At 40.8% G+C, this 21,361-nt stretch overlaps 1 protein-coding gene across 1 annotated transcript in view; it reads left to right on the top strand.

Moving 5' to 3' along the window:
- GAD1 (glutamate decarboxylase 1) overlaps nucleotides 1-21,361 on the top strand; it is a 46,515-nt gene that overhangs the window by 18,920 nt on the left and 6,234 nt on the right. Inside the window, exons 6-14 of the mRNA XM_017862371.1 lie at nucleotides 2,356-2,446; nucleotides 9,856-9,968; nucleotides 11,307-11,422; nucleotides 11,508-11,587; nucleotides 11,811-11,865; nucleotides 13,485-13,601; nucleotides 15,090-15,154; nucleotides 18,833-18,911; nucleotides 19,992-20,141. Coding sequence (XP_017717860.1) covers nucleotides 2,356-2,446; nucleotides 9,856-9,968; nucleotides 11,307-11,422; nucleotides 11,508-11,587; nucleotides 11,811-11,865; nucleotides 13,485-13,601; nucleotides 15,090-15,154; nucleotides 18,833-18,911; nucleotides 19,992-20,141 — 866 coding nt within the window. The remainder of the gene's footprint in view (nucleotides 1-2,355; nucleotides 2,447-9,855; nucleotides 9,969-11,306; nucleotides 11,423-11,507; nucleotides 11,588-11,810; nucleotides 11,866-13,484; nucleotides 13,602-15,089; nucleotides 15,155-18,832; nucleotides 18,912-19,991; nucleotides 20,142-21,361) is intronic.

Raw genomic sequence — 21,361 nt, 5'->3', positions numbered from 1 at the left:
ATTAAAAAATTTCTTTTTTTTTTTTTTTTTTTTTTTTTTTTGAGATGGAGTTTCACTCTTGTTGCCCAAGCTGGAGTGGAGTGCAGTGGTGTGATCTTGGCTCACTGCAATCTCCACCTCCTGGGTTTCAAGCAATTCCCCTGCCTCAGCCTCCTGAGAAGCTGGGATTATAGGCGCATGCCACCATGCCTGACGCTAATTTTTGTATTTTTAGTAGAGACGGGATTTCACCATGTTGGCCAGGCTGGTCTCGAACTCCTGACCTCAGATGACCCACCTGCCTTGGCCTCCCAAAGTGTTGGGATTGCAGGCATGAGCCACTGCGCCTGGCCCAATATTCATTCTTAAGAATTTTTTTTTTTTAATCCACAATGTCACTGTCATACCTGGAAAAAAAATTTAAAGCTCCTTAATGAAATATTTAGTCAGTTTTCAAATTTCCAATTGTATCATGAGCGTCATAAATGCTTTAATTTTGTCAAACTTATTTGAATCAGGATCCAAATAAGTTTCTTACATGCAATTGTTTGCCATGTCTCCTAATCAAGGGATCTCCCCCTCCAACCCTTCTTTTTTTTCTTGTAGTTTATTTGTAGGAAAGCTTTACTTTAAAAAATAATTCTTTCCTTCTCCCCCTACCTGAATTTAGGCCGTGAGTGGCCCAGCACCGTATCTATCATCTGTTATTTTCATCCAATATAGAGAATTGAAATTGAAATTGAAACTATTTTGTTACTTAATAAAATTCTGGTAGATATAAGATTTGGGGCACAAGGTTGTAACCATAAACTAAAATAAGATTTTGAAGGACTTTGTGTCCTTTATATTTTAATGGACAAAGAGATACTGTTTCACTTTGTGTTAATCTCTCCTTGTCCATCTTTTGTCTCTGCCAAACTGTATGGTTTTGATACATTATCAAATAGTGTGACTGCATTTATTTACCATTCAGTCTTGTCTTGAAATGAAGTGTATATTGTTAAAAGTTTTTAAATGGATATTGCATATATATTTTAATGACTTTCAATAAAACATGTTGTTTCAAAAGACCTCAGATTCTGTTGGCAGTGAGCAAAGTAGAGTAACATGGAATCATTTAACTATCTAGGATAGTCCACATGAATATCTAGAATATGGCCCCATACTTAAACTAAGTTTGCCAGTGATGCTTCTTTTAGTTTTCTCTGAAAACCAGTATTATTTTGTGAGGGCTCTTAAGATGCAGAGGTTGGTATCTTCTGATGTAAGAAGTCATAGTCCAGATGTTCTGAATCATATCTAGGGAAGAATAGAGATTCTCAGCGAGGAGAGTTAGACCAGGAACATTCTAACACTAGCTCTCTGACCGTTTTTGTTTTTGTTTTTTTCAGAAGCAAAGGCAATTTCCACTGGAAACACAGCAGTCAGCATATCTTTCTAACACCAGTTCCCAGCCACACATCCCTAGATAATCTATTGCGTTGACTCCTTCCTGACAGCTGAGCCAAGCCTGCTGATGTGGAGTTGAGTTTTCCATTGAATGCTAAGTTGGCAAAAACTTGGCAACAATCCTGAATTTGCTGAGAGCAAAGCCTGTTAAAGCATATTGTGGGTTGCACAGGGATTTAGAGTTGTGTAGCAAAAACAATTACCTCACCAACAACTCAATGAGTGAAATAGGCTGTGACTGCCCATTTCACAGAAGAGAGCTAGGTTATCTCCGCCATAAATTTAATCTGAAGGTCACCTGACTATATATATATTGGCAAAACACATCGAAACACAAAACACTGGAAAGCATGATTTGTTTCATGATATGAGATATTATTCTTTAAAAGCATGATGCTAGGCCGGGCACGGTGGCTCAAGCCTGTAATCCCAGCACTTTGGGAGGCCGAGACGGGCGAATCACGAGGTCAGGAGTTCGAGACCATCCTGGCTAACACGGTGAAACCCCGTCTCTACTAAAAAATACAAAAAGCTAGCCGGGCGAGGTGGCTGGCGCCTGTAGTCCCAGCTACTCGTGGGGAGGCTGAGGCAGGAGAATGGCGTAAACCCGGGAGGCGGAGCTTGCAGTGAGCTGAGATCCGGCCACCGCACTCCAGGCCGGGCGACAGAGCGAGACTCCGTCTCAAAAAAAAAAAAAAAAAGCATGATGCTTTAGAAACATAAAAGTTTGGGGGACATCATGAATGTTAATGGTTGGTATGGGGTGGGTCAACTTGCCCTTCCTTCTTCAATATCCTTGAGCAGCCTTATTCAACATATCACTGGGATACAAGCCCCATCAGTGTGACCCAGTGGGGCAGGCCGTTTGCCTTGAAGATAGGTTGAGAAATCTGCATTTGTCTTGATGCTTTTCTATTTCCTCTCTAGGTCATCCTCGATTTTTCAACCAGCTCTCCACTGGATTGGATATCATTGGCCTAGCTGGAGAATGGCTGACATCAACAGCCAATACCAATATGTAAGTCCCATATGTTTTCATATAAGCGACCCTGATGTATGACTACAGCTTGTTGCTTTAAAAGTTCAGTTCCAGTGGTTCTATTTTATTAAAGTTGCCCTGGTCATTTTTTCTCTTAAAATCCTTAGGTTTAATCATAGTTCTGATTTAATGGTAAATACTTGATAAACTATTGTTTAATTTAATAATGGAATTTAAGAAGAACATGGTCATGAGAAATAATAACTCTGACTTCCAAAATGTAGTGTTGAAATTTCATGTTAAAAGACCCATTTCTCTTAATGGTGTATCTAAAGAGGTTATGTTTTGAGGTATGAACTTGGTTTTACCTTTTTCTACCCAAGCACATTGGTCCTTATCATTTAGATCATATTTCTTCCATAATTAAAGCAGCCATAAACCCACAAATCAATCTGATCAACCCACTGCTTAATTAAAAATTCCAAAACAAAATTCAGCCAGTACTGATACAGTATATATTCTTTTCAAAATAAGTGATTGTTTTTCTAAATGTGACATTGTTTTCATACTTGTTTGTATAGGCAAAGCCTTTCTTTGTTTCTAAGTTCTTGAAAATTTACATGAAACTGACTCTAAGGTCCTGTAGGGTATGGGCACAAGTACTACCTGGGTAGTCTTATAGCAATCACCCCAAATTTTCCTCTACATACATGTGCTCTCTTTTAGGAAAATGTCAGATTACAAATCGATGGAGGGTCATCAGAGTACTGCCTTTGCTCTCAACACTACTGACAATGTTTTACCAGTATCTATACATCCAGTTAATGGTACCACATTCTATTAAAGTATCCAAAGGAAAATAATAAAACAAATTATCTTATAATAATTTTAAAACAACTACAAAGAATTATAGGGGTGTCTGTCACTGTGGAAATATTCAGAAAATAGCCACTCACTTTTAAGTTCATAGAAAATAGATTCCAAGAAATGAATTTATGTGAAAGGGTAATATTGCTTAAAATGAGAAATTCCATTTGATATCAAGATAGAATGTAAATTATTGAAGTTTAAGGTATTCTGTTTTTCTTAAACTGCTCTCAGCCAGAAAACCTGAAGGGCATTTAAAATTATATAGTGACCCATGTGTATTCTAAAGCTATTTAATGCTGTGACTCAAAATACGTAACTATATTCAGAAAAGTTTCTATTAACTAAGAATTCCTGTTTTCTTGGCTAATTTAAAACAACAGTGACAAATTTTAAAGAGCAAATGTGACAAGTGAAGCCTTTGGTGCTAAAAGGCATAAAAGATTAAACTGATTGAAAAACTAAAATGATTTTCATGCTCCCTCCTTGCAAGTCATGCTTAGCTTCACGGAGTGTCTATGTTGGGTCACTGAGATTTGAAAGGGCTAAGAGGAATACAGGTCAAAGATACAGTTGCTTGGAATTTGAACAAAAAGCTCCATTTAGCAATCTTTACCGTATTGTGATTTTGAGATAAAATATACCAGCCAGCACAGACATCATAGTAAAGTTCATTATAATTTGAGAAAAGACACTAACGCTTAATTGTAGTATCTAGCACTAAGGAACAATTTAAATTAGGAAATATAGTTGTTTTTAACTAACTATTTGGAAAATAAGTGAGAAAAACAGAGTAAAAAATACATATCTATTAAAATCCAAGTACCCATATTAATATAGGCCATGAATTTACTCAGCACCTTTAAGTGTGTGTTCTGCAGGGCTCTCAGCTGCTTTTTCCATGTATATATATGTCTTCAGTCTCAAGGTAAATAAGGGACCTCCCCCCTTTCAACCACTTATGACCAGATATTCCTCAACCAGAAAAATCCCACAAATTCTCCTTTTTTGACATGTGTTCATAAAACCAAAGTCTCTTACTCTTCTCTTAGCTCAGCTGCAAAACACGAAAATGTGTCCCAGCCATCTGAGGTCAAGGCCAATCCAACTAAATGACATGTAGTAATTGCAGCTGTACTGAATGGGAGATATTTATAAAATATGATCTGATTCCAACAGATCGATAGAGAAGGTTATTTAAAATAGCAAAATAGTTTCTGTCAGTTCTAGAGACAGGCATTGTCTAAAGAAGTAATAACTATTATCTAGAAATTGTTCTAAGCCAGTTCCCCTGGAAGATCATGAAATGTGGCAGCACTGTCAGGAGCTGAGGCAAAATTTGCTGCTCCCTGTGACAATTCCTTCTCCGGTTGGGAACAGTGTTCAAAATAAGTCTGGGAAAGAATGGCAAAAGGATCTTTCTATGGCAGTGCAGGATTTATTTAGTGATAATGCCTGGTTTTTGGTCCTGTACTCTCATTGAGTTTAGGTGGCACCTGACATAGAAAATAAGAACTATATTCCTCCGTCACAGTCTCTTTAAAAGAATGATCCAGCACTTTGGAAGGCCGAGACGGGGGGATCATGAGGTCAGGAGATCGAGACCATCCTGGCTAACATGGTGAAACCCCGTCTCTACTAAAATACAAAAAACTAGCCGGGCGAGGTGGTGGGCGCCTGTAGTCCCAGCTACTCGGGAGGCTGAGGCAGGAGAATGGCGTGAACCCGGGAGGCGGAGCTTGCAGTGAGCTGAGAACCGGCCACTGCACTCCAGCCTGGGCGACAGAGCGAGACTCCGTCTCAAAAAAAAAAAAAAAAAAAAAAAAATGATCCAATAACCTGACTCAGGTGCAAAGTACAAGGTGTCTGACTATTAGAATAGAAAGACTGTAGGTTGGGCACGGTGGCTCATGCCTGTAATCCCAGCACTTTGGGAGGCCGAGGTGGGTGGGTCACCTAAGGTGGGAGTTCGAGGCCAGCCTGGCCAACATGGTGAAACTCTGCATTTACTAAAAACACAAACATGAGCCAGGTGTGGTGGTGGGCGCCTGTAATCCCAGCTACTGAGGAGGCTGAGGCAGGAGAATCGCTTGAGCCTGGGAGGTAGAGGTTGCAGTGAGCTGAGACTATGCCACTGCACTCCAGCCTGGGCGACAGAACGAGACTCCATCTCAAAAAAAAAAAAAAAAAGAACGTCTGTGTCCATGCCTTTACAGCTGCTTTTGCACATAGTTTTGCAATATATTCTTCTAAGCAACAACTCAGTGAAGATCCAAAAAACTTCATAAATGTGTAGTTGTCCAAGGCACCTACAGCTCTTTTCTTCCAAAACAGGGCCACCAAGCACAATTGTGCAGGTTGAGCAGGGCCTGAGCGTAAACAACAGCTTGCCCTCAAACATCTAATGGCAATACATAATCTTAATGGCAAGATCTATCATAACTCTTTGCTACGAGGTTATGATTTCAACCATCTAGCACTTTATTTTCATAGAAAATATCCAGGAGAAATTCTCTATGGGAGTTATTCATCATTACACACTGGGCAGGTCATTAGAGAGGAGCTTGCAGTAAGCAGTTCTCGTTTGTCATGGAAAAGCAGCTGTGACATACATAGACTTGGAATTCTGATGAAACACACTAACTCGGAGATCTTAAAACAAATCACTGAATTTCTCTGAAACTCAGTTTCCTCATCAGGCAAATGGAGGATAATAGTATCCATCCTACAGAGTGGTTCTGAAGACTAAAAATGGTTCCAGTCCTAAGTGCCTAGAGTATACAAGGTACAGTGTATAGGAAAGGCAACCACCGCACAGTCACTGTTGCTATGTGAGACCCTCCTGACTCTTTTATTTCTGTCTCTCATCATCTGGATAGTAGAGTGTTTCCCTAAGCTCCCCGCAGTTGTGTTACCTTTTAAAGTGAAGATGTGCTACCTGCCACATCTTTAAGGAGAAGAGGTCAAGAGGAGTATCAGGATAGTCAGCATGGAAGATTATTTCTCTCATTAAAGAAGTTCCCCGTTTGACAGTCACCAGGGATCCAGATTTTGTGTGCCTTTCTAAACCCTATTGTAGCACATGGCTCCCATCCTCAAAGTTGCATTATGGTACAGGCTGGCTGCTGAAGCTCCAGCCATCACTCCTGTGTTCCAGAACTCAGAAAGGAGGGAGGGAGGGAGGGAAGAAGGAAGGGAAGGGAAGGGAAGGGGGAGGGGAAGGGCAACAAGAGACATACTCCTTTTCCTTTTATTTATAATATATATATGATTTCAAAAAAAACCTTCTCAGAAGTCTCATACGTTTCCATAAAGCCTCTTTAGCCAGAACTTAGTCCATGACCACACCAAAAAAGGGTAGAAAATATAGTCTTTGATCAGAGTGAACAGCAACCCTAAATAAAATTTAACAAGGGGAAAATTGATATGGCTAGCAACAAGCAGACTCTGCCACACAAGAACTACAGCTTGTTGACAGTCAATTTGCCTTCGCTCTGAGTGAACCCTTCTGGGAAGGTGAGTTGAACCACTGAAAAAGGGCTGACTCACTTCCCGACTTGGAATACAGACATGCTCAGAATGCTCCTTTAGTGTCACTCCATGAACGCCACCATCCTCCTGTTTTAAAACTTTACTTCCAATCCTATGTTCTTATGCTTCAACCCAGAGCTTCTGGCAGGTTTAGTTTCTGGTTCTGACTCTGAAATGTAATCTTGTACTTTGACTTTAGCATCTAACCAGCTTCTTCTGAATTCATATTTGACCTTTGATCTCTTGACTTCATTTGCTTTCATCAGTCACTTAGGAAAAGGGTACCCAACCTGGAGTCCAGGTTGCAAGAGAAGAATCTCCTATAGTTCGATACAAAATGATATGCCTATCTTCATTTTTTTTACCTGGAGAGAGGGACTACAGATTTCCTAGGATTCCCAAAGGGGTCTGCGATCCCAATTAGGTGAAGAACCACTGGGCACGGTGGCTCACGACTGTAATCTCAGAACTTTGGGAGGTGAAGGCGGGAGGATCACTTGAGGCCAAGAATTGAAGACCAGCCTGGGCAACATAGTGAGACCTCCATCTCTACACAAAATTTAAAAAATTGAAAATAAAAAATTTTTAAAAACTGTTTTAGGTGAACTACAAGGCCTTCTTTAAGGCTGTGGGTGCGGCTGCACAGATTGTAAACATGGCCCAGGATAGGGTGGCAGGGTCAGAAGAGGTGTCAGGAATGAAGAACACCATGACAGCCCATTTGTCAGGCCTGGCTGTGGATCAGCAGCCATGGACTGATATACCAGCACTCAGGAGAGAATGTCAAGACTAAGCTCATGAGTCAGGAAAAGAGTGGAAAATTGGTCCTTTGGACTCAGGTGGGGACTATCAAACAGGATGCAGCTAAGGCCAAGAACCAGATGCTAGATTCATCCTAGTAGGTTTCCTCCTCAAGGATGAGAATGGTGTCTTCTAATATCTTAGTTTCCTTAGTACATAGGATGTCACCTGGCAGAGAATAGTCATTCAGTAAGTATTTGTTGAATAGAACTGAAAGAAAGTTTAGGAATCAGGTACCTGACATAGATAAGGAACCTGAAATAGATGAGATCAGTTAATCTCATGATAAACTCTCTAGACTCTTCCTCCTAATCCTGAGAGTAATGGCCATGTTCCTGGTCCTTGGGGAGGCTAATTCATGCAAACCTTGGGCCTAATTCGTTTTAAATCTGAAGCATGGAGTAGGACCTATGCCTGATATTCAGTCCCACTCCCTCTCCCTTGTCCATGTGGTTCCTGCCTGGCCAACATTGACTTGACCCTAAGCCAACTTCCATCCAATCTTTGATATGGTTCTGATATTATGGTATGTGATTTCATTTGTTCCTTGCCTTACCCCAGAGAGCTTTCTTATATAGTCCTGGGAGATTCTAGCACATACACTGCCACCATATCTCCTCGCCATGCAAACATTTTTGTCATGTCAACATTTCCAAAAACCAGTGGAACCATTAATAACACATTTGTTCAAGAATGGTTAAAAGCCCATCATGAGTTTGCCTCTTGGTACACTTGGCAGCACAGGCTAAACCAGGAATCCTTCTCTTCTTCTTCCTTTATCAGGCCATCAGACATGAGGGAGTGTTGGTTGCTACGGTGATGGGGCTCAGAGCAGAACCAAAGCATGATTGTGACCTCCAGAGGTGATGGTAACTGCACACATGGTTTCCAAGGGTCTTCCTCCTAAATTTCCAGGGGCCTCCCAAGGAAAATGGACATATTCTTTTTGGAAATAAAATACTTTTACCAACATATCTGAGGATCCTTCAGGATCTTTTTGTCTTCTTTTACCTCCATGTGATTAATTCGACTGCTTTTTTCATCCACAATTAAAACTTAGTAGCTTCACCTGTGTCTTATGTACAATAGTTATCTCATCCTTACAAATAGCCTTTCCTCACATTAAGCAAGCAAGAATTCCCATTAGTCTTCAACATTAGCACTTGGCTCAAACACCCTAACCAGCGATAAAGCTTCCCTACGTCACTTAGCGGAGTCAGTCTAGGCATCTCTTTTCAGTGAGGATGATCTGAGCCCAGCCTACAGACTCTAATGCTAAAGAATGCCAAGCGAAAACAAGAAAGACAGCCTCAGAGCTTAGTAAACACCTTTTTGTTTTCTGGCTTAATTTTCTGCAGACAGACCTTCCTTGATTTTTTCTTAGGCTCCACGTTTGATCTCACGATCTTGTTTCAATGATTAGTCTACCAGACTATGCCTCTGTGTTGAATTGCTTTGAAAAGAGCATTGCTTGCTACTTTTAAATCAGTTTGTTAGAAGACAAATGTAACCTGCCAAGATATCTGATGCCCACAGCTAGCTGTGCATGCCAGTTGACCGTCTTCTTGTTATTTATAATTTGTAATTAGAAAATCATCACTTAGAATTATTCTTGACAGATATTGACTTCAGAGAATTATACAAACATAGCTGTCCTTGAGGATTATTAGTAGAAAAACCATGTAGATAATTATATTGAGATCTTTAAAACCTGGGTCAATATTTCCAATTATCTTCACAGTTAGCTTTTAGATGTTTACATTATTTTTAAAAGATAGACTTTGGCTCTGGCTTTTATATATTCTACAAGTGCGCAACTGGCAGTCAGTTATTTTAAAAACAAATTGTAAACCAATTTTACGTAGACCTTGGAATGCTTTTTTCAATTAACATTTGCATTGTCCTACAATCTTAGAGGTAAAAGGGACTCAGAAAAGTCATTTTCTTTCCTTCTATTCCTCTAGGTGGACCATGCCTAAGACATTTCATTCAGATTAGAATCTATTTTGTTGGTGAAGTATCACAGGGCTGGCACTTCCACCACCTCTCTCAGTAACCCAGGCTGGTTTCTGACATTTTATGATTGGCGACTGAATGCATTTCCAGGAAATGAATCATGTTAGTGGTTTTGAACAGCTTTTTTTTTTTTTAGAACCCAAATACAAATATTAAACCAATCCTCTGTGTTCCTAAAATAAATGGTTTGACTTCTTTATTTTCTTTCGTCCTTTTTCTTACCACCTTTCCAGGTTTACATATGAAATTGCACCAGTGTTTGTCCTCATGGAACAAATAACACTTAAGAAGATGAGAGAGATAGTTGGATGGTCAAGTAAAGATGGTGATGGGATATTTTCTCCTGGTAGGTTTCTCTTCTCTTCCTCTTCTCAAGGTTTGGGATTCTCAAGAATACAAAATATGAAGTAGGTTTGTAGAAGAATAATGCCTTAAAATTTTTTTGGATACTCTGACTTGCTTTTTTTTCAAGATGAAGACTAGCAAAAATGCTACATTATGTATGAATTAACTAACAAAGGCTATGCATAAATCCATAAAAACTGACAAAGGTTGTGTCTAGACCATGCTAAAGAACCCCATTTTTTTTTTTTTTTTTTTTTTTTTTTTTTTTTTGAGATGGTCTCACTCTGTCATCCAGGCTAGAGTGCAGTGGTGTGATCTTAGCTCACTGCAGCCTCGAACTCCTGGGCTCAAGCAATCCTCCTGCTTCAGTTTCTCAAGTAGCTGGGACTATAGGCATGTGCCACCATGCCCAGCTGTTTTAAAATTTCTTTTGTAGAAACAAGGTTTCACTATTAAACAACTCCATTGTGTCAACAGCAGTTTGATTATGCTGGGGATCAGTGAATCAAGATTATTAATTAATTGATTTCAGTCAAAATAGTATATCTACTTTGAATCTCTAGCTTGAAGTAGATAAAATAAGAATTTTTAAAACAAGGATAGCTATTCTGATGGTGTCAGAAACAGTGTGATTGTGTACAAGGGGAAAAGAATAAATAAGAATTGCAGTTATCTAGGTAATTCAAGCAGGCCACAAATTTGCCTAAGTTTAATTGTCAGATAATTAATGTAAAACTAGTTTGTGTTGGCCAAACATACATAGTTATGTCAGTTCTCCTTGTGTCTTTATTTAAGTAAACATGAGTTTGTTCTTATTTTAATAAACTTAGAGTTCTCCTAAATGACTCAGTAACTCAGCTGGGCTGAAGAGAGCACTTAGGCAGGTAACCAAGAAATGTCATTGTTTCTTTCTGTAGGCTCCATTACTCTTTCTTTCTCTGTCTTTCTGAACTCAGGGAACAGATTCATCTTTGTTCAGTAAATAGATTGAGCAGAAAGTAAAGCAGGAAGGATATAACTCACCTATCCCTTTGCAGCCACTGATGCAGCTACCTCTTATATTTCTGTCTAGACTTCAGGTGGAAAGGGCACTGAAGTACATGAATCACCTCCAGCCAAACCGCCTAGATAGCTTTGGTAATAAGTGTGACTACTTGTATTCCCAGGGTAAAGGGTCCAGTGGGAAGCCCCAGCAATAGGGAAGCCAGCAAAACCTATCAGGATATTATCCTTCTGCTTCCTGACCTCCCTTGTCTCTTGAGACACCAGCTCAGCGTTCGTTTTTAGAAACAATAATGAAAGCGCCTCAACACCTCCCAATATGTCCGCTTGCTGACAGGGGGCGCCATATCCAACATGTACAGCATCATGGCTGCTCGCTACAAGTACTTCCCGGAAGTTAAGACAAAGGGCATGGCGGCTGTGCCCAAACTGGTACTCTTCACCTCAGAACACGTGAGTTGGGGATGCTTTCTCATGGATAGAAGTGTTTTTCGGGGGGACTCTCCAACTTCTAACCTCGAGCCTCTGTTTGTTGCAGAGTCACTATTCCATAAAGAAAGCTGGGGCTGCACTTGGCTTTGGAACTGACAATGTGATTTTGATAAAGTGCAATGAAAGGTAGGCAGGGGAGAGTGAATATTAGGTTCTTGATGTATTAAATGTGTTCATCTGTTAAATTTGTTTTATTGTGCTTAAAGACTGGCTCAGTACAGTGTGCCAAGCTGCTAATGGTCTGTTGAAAATATCCGATTAAATTGCTTTCTGCTGCTGCTAAAGTTTTTTTCATGTGCAATCTCATTGATTCTTCATTTTAATTTCCCTCCTTTTCCAATAATTATAGGGGGAAAATAATTCCAGCTGATTTTGAGGCAAAAATTCTTGAAGCCAAACAGAAGGTATGTACTCTGTGGTGCATCTAAACTCCAGTTTAAAAATACCTTCTTTCTGCTCTAGACAAAAAAGTCCTTGATAATATGAGACAATTTTCTTGTGCTTCTAAAATTCTATTCTTAGGTATTTGCTTATTTCCAACTTGTAAAATGATTTGGTTGTAAAGCTGTGTCTACACAATATCAGGGATTTTTTAAACAATGAAAAATTCAGTCATTAAACTATTTGTCCTGTCGTCATGGTGCCAAGTGATTGGTTTGATGTTCTTCAATAAATCAACTCCCTGAGCATCATGAAGATATAGCCTAATTGAACTTTTTACTTACTACTTGTTGGGTATTATCTCATTTTAACAAATGCCATTTTAGCTTAGGATTCTGTTTAGCAAAGTGCTTCCATGCCCTGGCAGATGGCCCATGGTACTTGGCAAATCCAGCCTCAACAAACTCTATTAAACAAAAAACTCATAGAACAGATGTATCCACAAGTCAGTGCCAGGTAGCTGTCAGGCCACTTACCAACACATGGTTGTTTCGGTTACATTCTTATACCTCCTTCTCTAATTGTAGTTATTTGCTGGGGTCTTGGCACAGGAGGTAGGTCTAAGTGTTGTAAAGGCTGAGCAAGGAGCAGAGGTGGAGCTGAGCTTCACAAAAGCCTAAGAGACAGGGCTGGCATAGGGGGTCACATCTGTAATCCCAGCACTTTGGGAGGCTGAGGCAGGAGTATCCCTTGAGCCTAGTAATTCAAGGCCAGCCTGGGCAACATAGGGTGACCCACATCTCTACAAAAATTTTTTAAAAATAGCCAGGTGTGGTGGTGCACGCCTATAGTCCCAGCCACTCAGAAGGGTGAGGTGGGAGGATTGCTTGAGTTGGAGAGGTAGAGGCTGAAATGAGCCATGATCATGCCAATGCACTCCAGCCTAGGTGACAGAACAAGAACCTGTCTCAGCAAAAAAGAAAAGCTTAAGATTCACAGATTTCCCCAAACTTGTCTTAGATCTATTACTCTACTCCTTCATTTATTTTTTGTTTATGTCAACATTTCACCATGTCCACTGTTAGTGAATGTATCAGCTTTCACAGTGTATAGACCTTTTTTAAATAATCAAACCCCACAATGTTTCAGTATAATTATTACATCAATACACTTAAAACAACACAACCTCTTAAAAGAATGATGCCCAGATGATATTCAGAACTACCTGACCATCATTCCAAACACTTATGATTACTCTTTCCTGCCTTATTTTTTGCCATAGAAATTATTGTTATCAAACATACTATATATTTTGCTTATTTAATTTAGCTTATTATCTGTCACTTGCCACTAAAATGTAAACTCCGCAATGACAGAATTCTTTATCTCTTGTGCTCACTGCAGAGTCCCTAGTATCTGTGGCAGGGCCTGGCACATAAAAGGCACTCAAAAAATATTTGTTGAATAAATGAATGAATGAGTGAATGAGCCAACAAAACACTACTAGACGTAGTATCTGGTAACACATAAGCTTTGCCAATTACTGTTAGAAATAAATGTTATACAATTCTGCTTCCTGTGGAAATCAGCAAATGAGAAAGGTTGAAAACACTAATCAGCCTGTATCTGTCTTACCTTGTAGGGATATGTTCCCTTTTATGTCAATGCAACTGCTGGCACAACTGTTTATGGAGCTTTTGATCCGATACAAGAGATCGCAGATATATGTGAGAAATACAACCTTTGGCTGCATGTAGATGTAAGTGCTATAACTCAGAGAGGCCAGTCCATGTTGGGGGTAGAGGCAGCTCTTTTCTATGATTTGCCTCAAGCTTCTCTCCACGCCCCAGCCAGCCCTCTCTCCACACCACATTAGTTCCAGTTCTTGTCTGGACCCTAGCCAGCCATTCACAACTGGTACACACCACAGACATGGAACATCCTCTGGGACTCATCCAGTTCCTTACTAGTCGATTGCTGTCTTCTGTGTTTCATCCCAGAATATGGTCTCATTGCCTTCCCAGGTAGCTTTGTTGGGACAAATGGCTACAGACTAAAATATAACTGATTTCAGAGTGAAAAAATAGAAGATACAACATACAGAATGTGGCCATGAATGTGAACCCTCAGCTACCTGCCTTCAGTCCAGCCATCTATGACATGTCTTTAAAAAGAATATATCTGGCTGGGCTCTGTGGCTCACGCCCGTAATGCCAGCACTTTGGGAGGCTGAGGCAGGTGGATCACCTGAGGTCAGGAGTTTGAGACCAGCCTGGCCAACATGGTAAAACCTGTCTCTACTAAAAACACAAAAATTAGCCGGGTGTGGTGGTGGGCACCTATAATCCCAGCTACTCTGGAGGCTGAGACAGGAGAATCGCTTGAACCTGGGGACGGAGGTTGCAGTGAGCTGGGATCATGCCATGTCACTCCAGCCTGGATGAAAGAGTGAAACTCTGTCCCCCCCCCCCCAAAAAAAAGAATATCTGCTACATTTAGGAAAAATAAGGCAGTATATGAAAGGCATTGTCAACTAAGAGACTTAATCCCAAATTTTCCCAGAAACACAAAAGATGCATTTTCACATGTGTGACTGGGTGTATTTTTTTTTTTCTTTCTCTGCACATTTTCTTAGGGATTTAACTTCACACAATTGGCTAGTAGGATAATCTGCCTTGCTACTGAACTAATGACTAACAAAGGCTGTGTATCATGTGGCATCCCAACTATTCAGTAAACATGCATCGTGGTACCCACAAAAATGTCTTCTTGTTATATAAGCTGTTGAGACCTCCAAACCCAGCAGGAACTGCTGCTTTTTGAGTTTTTCAGGAGCTGTTAGAATTCTACTCTGGGAAGAACCAGAGAGCAGGCCTCAGTTTTTTGGGCAGCTTCCAGAGCCACCCGGAGGGGGATTCACTGTGTTGGCTTTCCACAGCACATTGGGCTATTAGGCCATTGGACCTTTGGGTCTTGGCAGAACAGGCACCTCAGGCTCCTCAGGCTCAGACCTCGCCTAGCTGTATCACTTGTGCAGCTACACTCCAGAGGAACTTTGAAAAACAAATGACAAGCAATGAAGAATCACAACTGACTGAACGATCAGTGTGGGCTGAACTTTTCAGAGAAACTTATGTTTTTCACCTTGTACTTTCTTGCTCATGTTTTACTAGAAGTGAGAAATGACTAGTTTTAGATTCTTAAATGTTACTGCTCCCCTCTTCCTCTCCTTTCTCTGTCCCCACAGGCTGCCTGGGGAGGTGGGCTGCTCATGTCCAGGAAGCACCGCCATAAACTCAATGGCATAGAAAGGTATGGGCCAGAACTCGCCAGGCCTCTTTCCACCCAGCACATCAAACAGACCATGCTCTGATGTCAGCCTGCACTGCCTTGCCCTGATCCCCTGCATCGTATTTCGGTCTAAATTCACTTTAGTTCAGCAGGCATTTGTTGAGCATTTATTGGATGATTGATTTCCCAGTCAAAGGAGTCCTGAAGGAATTCACAATTTAGAAAGAGAGAAAGACACGCCAGGTGTGGTGGCTCACGCCTGTAATCCCAACACTTTAGGAGGCTGAGGTGAGAGGATTGTTTGAACCCAAGAGTTCGAGACCAGCCTGGGCAACATAGTGAGACCCTGTCTCTAATAACAATCAATCAATCAATCAGAAAGACAAGTAAACAAGTAGTTAGAACACAATGTGATAAGTGTAACAGGAGGCAATTGCAGGTACACAGGTAGGAGAAGAGAGAGACTAACCAGTGAGGGGAATTGGAGGCCATCAGAGTTTGCCAAGGGCACAGAAAGGGCCACTGGTTCACTTTCCTCTTCTTCCTCATTAAGCTTACTTCCAGAAAGGGCAGGACACTCAGCTCCTAACTTATTTTCTTTTTTACTGTTCAAATTCAGTGGATGTTCTAGGCCAAATATGATTTTGACCTGACTCCTAAGTGTTGATCCATAACAAAGTCACAATGATTCATTGATTCATTCTGCATATATTTACTGAGCACCTATCATGAGCCAGGTAGGGGTGGATGTGAATATTCAGTTACCTGTCTTCCAGCCACCTATGGTGCTTTTCTAATAAAAATGCATATCTGATAAATGCAGAAAAATAAGGCAGTATATGAAAGGTGTTATCAATTAAGAGATTTGCCCTCCTGAAGTTTACATTCCAGTAGGCTAGATGTTCATAACAAATATTTAATCTGTCTCATAGTAAAGAAAAATAAAACAGGGTTAGGTAACAGTGAGTGACAAGGCATGCTGTTTCAGACAGGGTAGTCAGAGGCCTTCCTGAGGAGGTAACACATCAGCAGATACTGCGATAAAGGGAGACAGGAAGCAAGGATATGAGGAAGAGTATTCTAGGCAGCGTGAGTGGCAAGTGCAAAGGCCCTGAGGCAGGACTGTTCTTGGCAAGTGGGAGGATCATCAAAGAGGCCAGTGGGGCTGGAGCAAGGTGGGAGAGGTAGAAGCAGACTAAGGAGGGAGAGGCGAACATGGAGCAGGCAGGAAGAGCACGCCCAGGGCTCCTCCCACAGCCAGGATTCTGGCTTTTGTTACCTCTACTGTGCCTCCCCAAACTTTTGTCTCAGTTTTGAAAGACCAGTGTCAACGTGGGTGAGACCGGCTCTGTCAAGTGGACAACCTCGTAACTCACAGGATAATGTAAAAAAATTGAGCCAGGTGTAGTAGCCTGTAATCCCTGCACTTTGGTAGGCCAAGGAGGGCAAATCACTTGAGGTCAGGAGTTCAGGACCAGCCTGGCCAACATGGTGAAATCCTGTCTCTACTAAAAATATAAAAATTAGCAGGCGTGGTGGTGCACACCTGTAATTCTAGCTACGCAGGAAGCTGAGGCTGGGGAATGACTAGAACCTGGGAGGCAGAGGTTTCAGTGAACAGAGATCATGCCACTGCACTCCAGCCTGGGCGACAGAACGAGACTCTGTCTCAAAAAAAAAAAAAAGAAAAGAAAAAAAAAAGAACTCTGGATGAGCCAGGCCAACTTAACTTTAGATTTCTCAGACAATTTTAATTTTCTGTCTTTGAGTCTAGGAAAACTTAAAACATTTCACACTAGACTTTTTCATTTCTAACATTTTAAATCACATACGTCTTCTAAAGGAAATTGAATTCATATTATGTCTTATTACTTTCCTTTTGTAGCAGCAAAGAATCACTTACTTCAGACCTTTAGGATATGCAGACAACCATTTAAGACATTTTATGAGACCTAAATATAATTTTTTAACAACTTGGTAAATGATAGCAATGAGAAATTTGATTAAATTCACTACCATTTAAATATGACCTCACACTGATGCTTTTTAGTGAGCTAAGCACTTAGTTAACTTTCCTTGGAATTTTTCACAGGTCTCTTTCACAAAGGTTTTATTATACACTGAAGGGAAAAGATCTTCGGACCTTCCTCTCTTTACCTTGAAACACAATGCACATATGCACTAAATTATTTTGTTAGGTCCTTTAACTAAAGGACCTAAGCAGGATGAAGAGATTGAAAGTTCACAGCAAGGGTTTAGCTCTAGGGAGAGCAGAGGCAGGATGATTCTGAACCAATTGCTCTATCTAGGGGAAAAGATCCTTCACAGGTATTAAAATGCAGCACCTAGCTATGGGCCAGGCCTTTGGGAAGGAGTCTGCAAACCAATCAAGCAAGTTACCCATGTTTTAATCATCATACATTAGACTTAGTTGTTTCTGTAATGCCCTAGCTAGTGTGCTCCTTAACCATCTAATTATGTCTGACAGAATGATGCAGTTGCTAGGAGACCATGCTTGTTAAGCTATCATTGCAGCCCAAACTGGCAAAATCACTCTCATTTAGCATTTAAATAATGCTGCTAGGCAGTCAGAGTCTAGACTAGTCCAGTCGAGCCTTGCTTTTAGGTACCACTCTTGATACTGCCCGGTAAGTGGGTAGGTCAGCATCATCAGCCTATAAATGAGAAAGGCAGAAAGAAGCCATTGTGTCTCCTAGAGAGAAGCAGTCTAGTGGAGTGGTTATGAACAATGGCTGTGCAGTTAGAGGCCTCGGACTTGAATCCTGGCTCCAACACTTCCCAACTCAGTGACTTTGGGTAATATATTTAACCTTTCTGCATGTTAGTTTCCCCATCTAAAATAGAGGTAATAATTGTACCTACATTATAGGGTTGTGATGAGAATTATGTGTGTCAGGCACTCTTATAAGCATTTTACATTTTTTAAGTTATTTTGTCCTTTATTCAATTCTGTGAGGCACACACTTCCCATTTAACAGAAACTGAGGCACATAAGAGTTATATAATGTCCCCAAGCTAACAAATGTCAGAGCCAGGACTCAGACTTAGACAGTTTGGCTCCAAAACCTGAGTTATTGGCCGGGCGCGGTGGCTCACGCCTGTAATCCCAGCACTTTGGGAGGCCAAGGCGGGCGGATCACAAGGTCAGGAGATCGAGACCATGGTGAAACCCCGTCTCTACTAAAATACAAAAAATTAGCCGGGCGCGGTGGCGGGCGCCTGTAGTCCCAGCTACTCAGGAGGCTGAGGCAGGAGAATGGCATGAACCCAGGAGGCGGAGCTTGCAGTGAGCCGAGATTGCGCCACTGCACTCCAGCCAGGGGGACAGAGCGAGACTCCGTCTCAAAAAAAAAAAAAAAAAAAAAAACACAAAACCTGAGTTCTTAACCATGATACCATATTGATGTAATACCTGAAAGCTCTCAAAACAATAAGACATATAAGTTATTCATAAATGTTAGTTATTGTTAATAGCAGTTACCTCTAAGATGCAGTCTCCAATGTAATGCTTCGAGACTGCCTGCAAAACATTTGTTTACTATTTGATTAGTCAATTCAGGAGAATAGGCATGGATAATACTTACTGACTTGAATTGGGATGGGTGGTGTTTTCCTCAAGAGAACAGTTGCCTCCTTCTGACTCCTGCACCTTCTTGAAGTCTCATGTGCTTCTTTCAGGGCCAACTCAGTCACCTGGAACCCTCACAAGATGATGGGTGTGCTGTTGCAGTGCTCTGCCATTCTCGTCAAAGAAAAGGTCTGTACTCCCTCCAAAGCTATGCTGGAGCCCATACATTCTTTAGAAAGTACAAAAAGAGACACACGTGGGGTCTCTTTGCAGTACTTGTTGGCTGACTCACGAGATTGGCAGCCCCATTGAGAGACGACTGCTGCTGTCCTTTCCTGCCCTTGCAGCTAACCTGGTTTCTTCTCTTGGCTCTTGCTGGCTACTGCACTTCTTCCTTGATCAGTACTCAGGATCTGTCAGCAACTGAACCTTTAAGGGAATTATTTAATTGAGTATTCCTTCATATTTGCACAAAAAAAGTGAGAGCAGTTAGGTGAGGCATCCAGTCAGTTTTGTCCTCAGTGAGGACTAAAAGCACTCACTGGAGCATACTCGGAGTTCATAGCATGAATGTGTGGTCCCAAGAACTGAAATAAATGAGACAGAACAACAACTACAAATATCAACTTAGGGCCACAAGGAATGTTGCCCCAAAAGCTGCTATAAATGGTTGAGCCTCATATTCCCTTCTTCACATGCCTAATAATAGGACCCTGCCCTCCAAGGCATTGTTGCTCCAGTAAAATGGCACACAGAAGAATTCCAAAAAGTCTGTCTCCAGCCTGTAGGAGCCAGAATCTGCACAGCCTCTTTAGTCCACTCATACACGGAATCCATGTTCATGTCATAGGAGGTCCTGGAAAGGTTGGAAAACTTTTGCCAGAGTGCTTTTGGAGAGAAAAATTCTTCACAGCATGAAACTACCCCACCCACTGAGGAAGTTTCTATCTCTAACCCTGGCCCCCTGAATGCCATAGCACTTCCCAATCTTGAAACAATCCCAGACACCCACACACATTTCCCCTTAGAGGGATGGCATCTGAGACAGAAAAATCACTTTCTAATCAGAGAGTCAGAGAAAAAGGGATGGCAGGTTTTCCAAGAGTGATTTTAGAAAAGGTCATCAGAACAAGCATAAGGCCTCATAAAGACATCAGAAGAAAGACTGTATATGACCCCAAGCCTCTCCTTCCAAGCCAGCCTGGTTTTAAAGCCACCCACATCTCTGATCTATAAATGCAGATGCACCCATCTTGATTTCCATGATAGGGTATACTCCAAGGATGCAACCAGATGTGTGCAGGATACCTTTTCCAGCCAGACAAGCAGTATGATGTCTCCTACGACACTGGGGACAAGGCAATTCAGTGTGGCCGCCACGTGGATATCTTCAAGTTCTGGCTGATGTGGAAAGCAAAGGTATGAAGGGAATAATTCAGAAAATAGAGCAGATGTAATTTGCACAGACTGGCTGGCAAAAGAGGGGCAAAGATACATCACAGATAATTCACTATATGTGGAATCAGTATCTAGATCATTGAATTAACTGTGTTTTCTTTGTGAATGAAATTATTCCTTATGTGAAATTCTCTCTCCTTTCGTTCAGTCTCCTCAATTTGAACTATTATGAAGTCTTCTTAGAACAACTAAAACTTATGCCAAGATAAGGATTTCCACAGCAATCCTTGGGGATGATGGAATTATTTAGTGCAGGCGTAGAGAAAGAGATAAAAAAAAATAAAATTACTGCATTATTCTGAGTAGAACCTTGAATTCTTTCTTTCTTTTTCTTTTCTTTTTTTTTTCTTTTTGAGACAGAGTCTTGCTCTGTCACTCAGGCTGGAGTGCAGTGGCATGATCTCGGTTCACTGCAAGCTCCACCTCCCGGGTTTACACCATTCTCCTGCCTCAGCCTCCCAAGTAGCTGGGATTACAGGCGCCGGCCACCACGCCCGGTTAATTTTTTTAAAAAATATTTTTAGTAGAGATAGGCTTTCACTGTGTTAGCCAGGATGGTCTTGATCTCCTGACCTCATGATCCACCCGCCTCGGCCTCCCAAAGTGTTGGGATTACAGGCGTGAGCCACCGCGCCTGACCCCTTGAATTCTTTTATGAGGCTTCTCATCATGGGGATATGTATGACAGTTTTAACTTCTACTTCAATAATGCCTTTCCTATTGTTTGTACTTAATACGCTCTTCTGGAAAATGTATACCTTATTGTGAAAAACCCTACTGTTAGATGGTAGCATGCTGTGTCTGCATTCATCAACTTTTTGGGTTTCATTTCTGTACCTAAGGAAAAAAGCTAACTATTGGAATTTCTCCCAAAATATGAGTGAGGGAGAGGATTACCATTTGACTATTTGTTTCAAAAGTATTTGTATGCAATCAAGTAAAAGAAATTTTGATTTCATAGTTTTATATTACATACCTTGTTTTGTTTATTGTAAATTAATTTTAATAATTTCTATGTTTAAGATTGAATCTAACTAACACTCAAACAACAAGATTTTCCAGCAAAATTTCTAGTCAAATATTTCTTCTGTAGGAAAAATTTGGTAGATTATTCGTTTTTTCCTCAGTAAGTCATTTTGTCTTTTTTTTTTTTTTTTTTTTTTTTTTTTTTTTTTTTTTTT

This window comes from Rhinopithecus bieti, unplaced genomic scaffold (assembly GCF_001698545.2).
Source record: "Rhinopithecus bieti isolate Rb0 unplaced genomic scaffold, ASM169854v2 scaffold_63316, whole genome shotgun sequence".
In the NCBI taxonomy this organism is placed as follows: Eukaryota; Metazoa; Chordata; class Mammalia; order Primates; family Cercopithecidae; genus Rhinopithecus; species Rhinopithecus bieti.
Note: the sequence above shows the minus strand (reverse complement) of the source record. Positions and strands in the feature narration are given on the sequence as shown.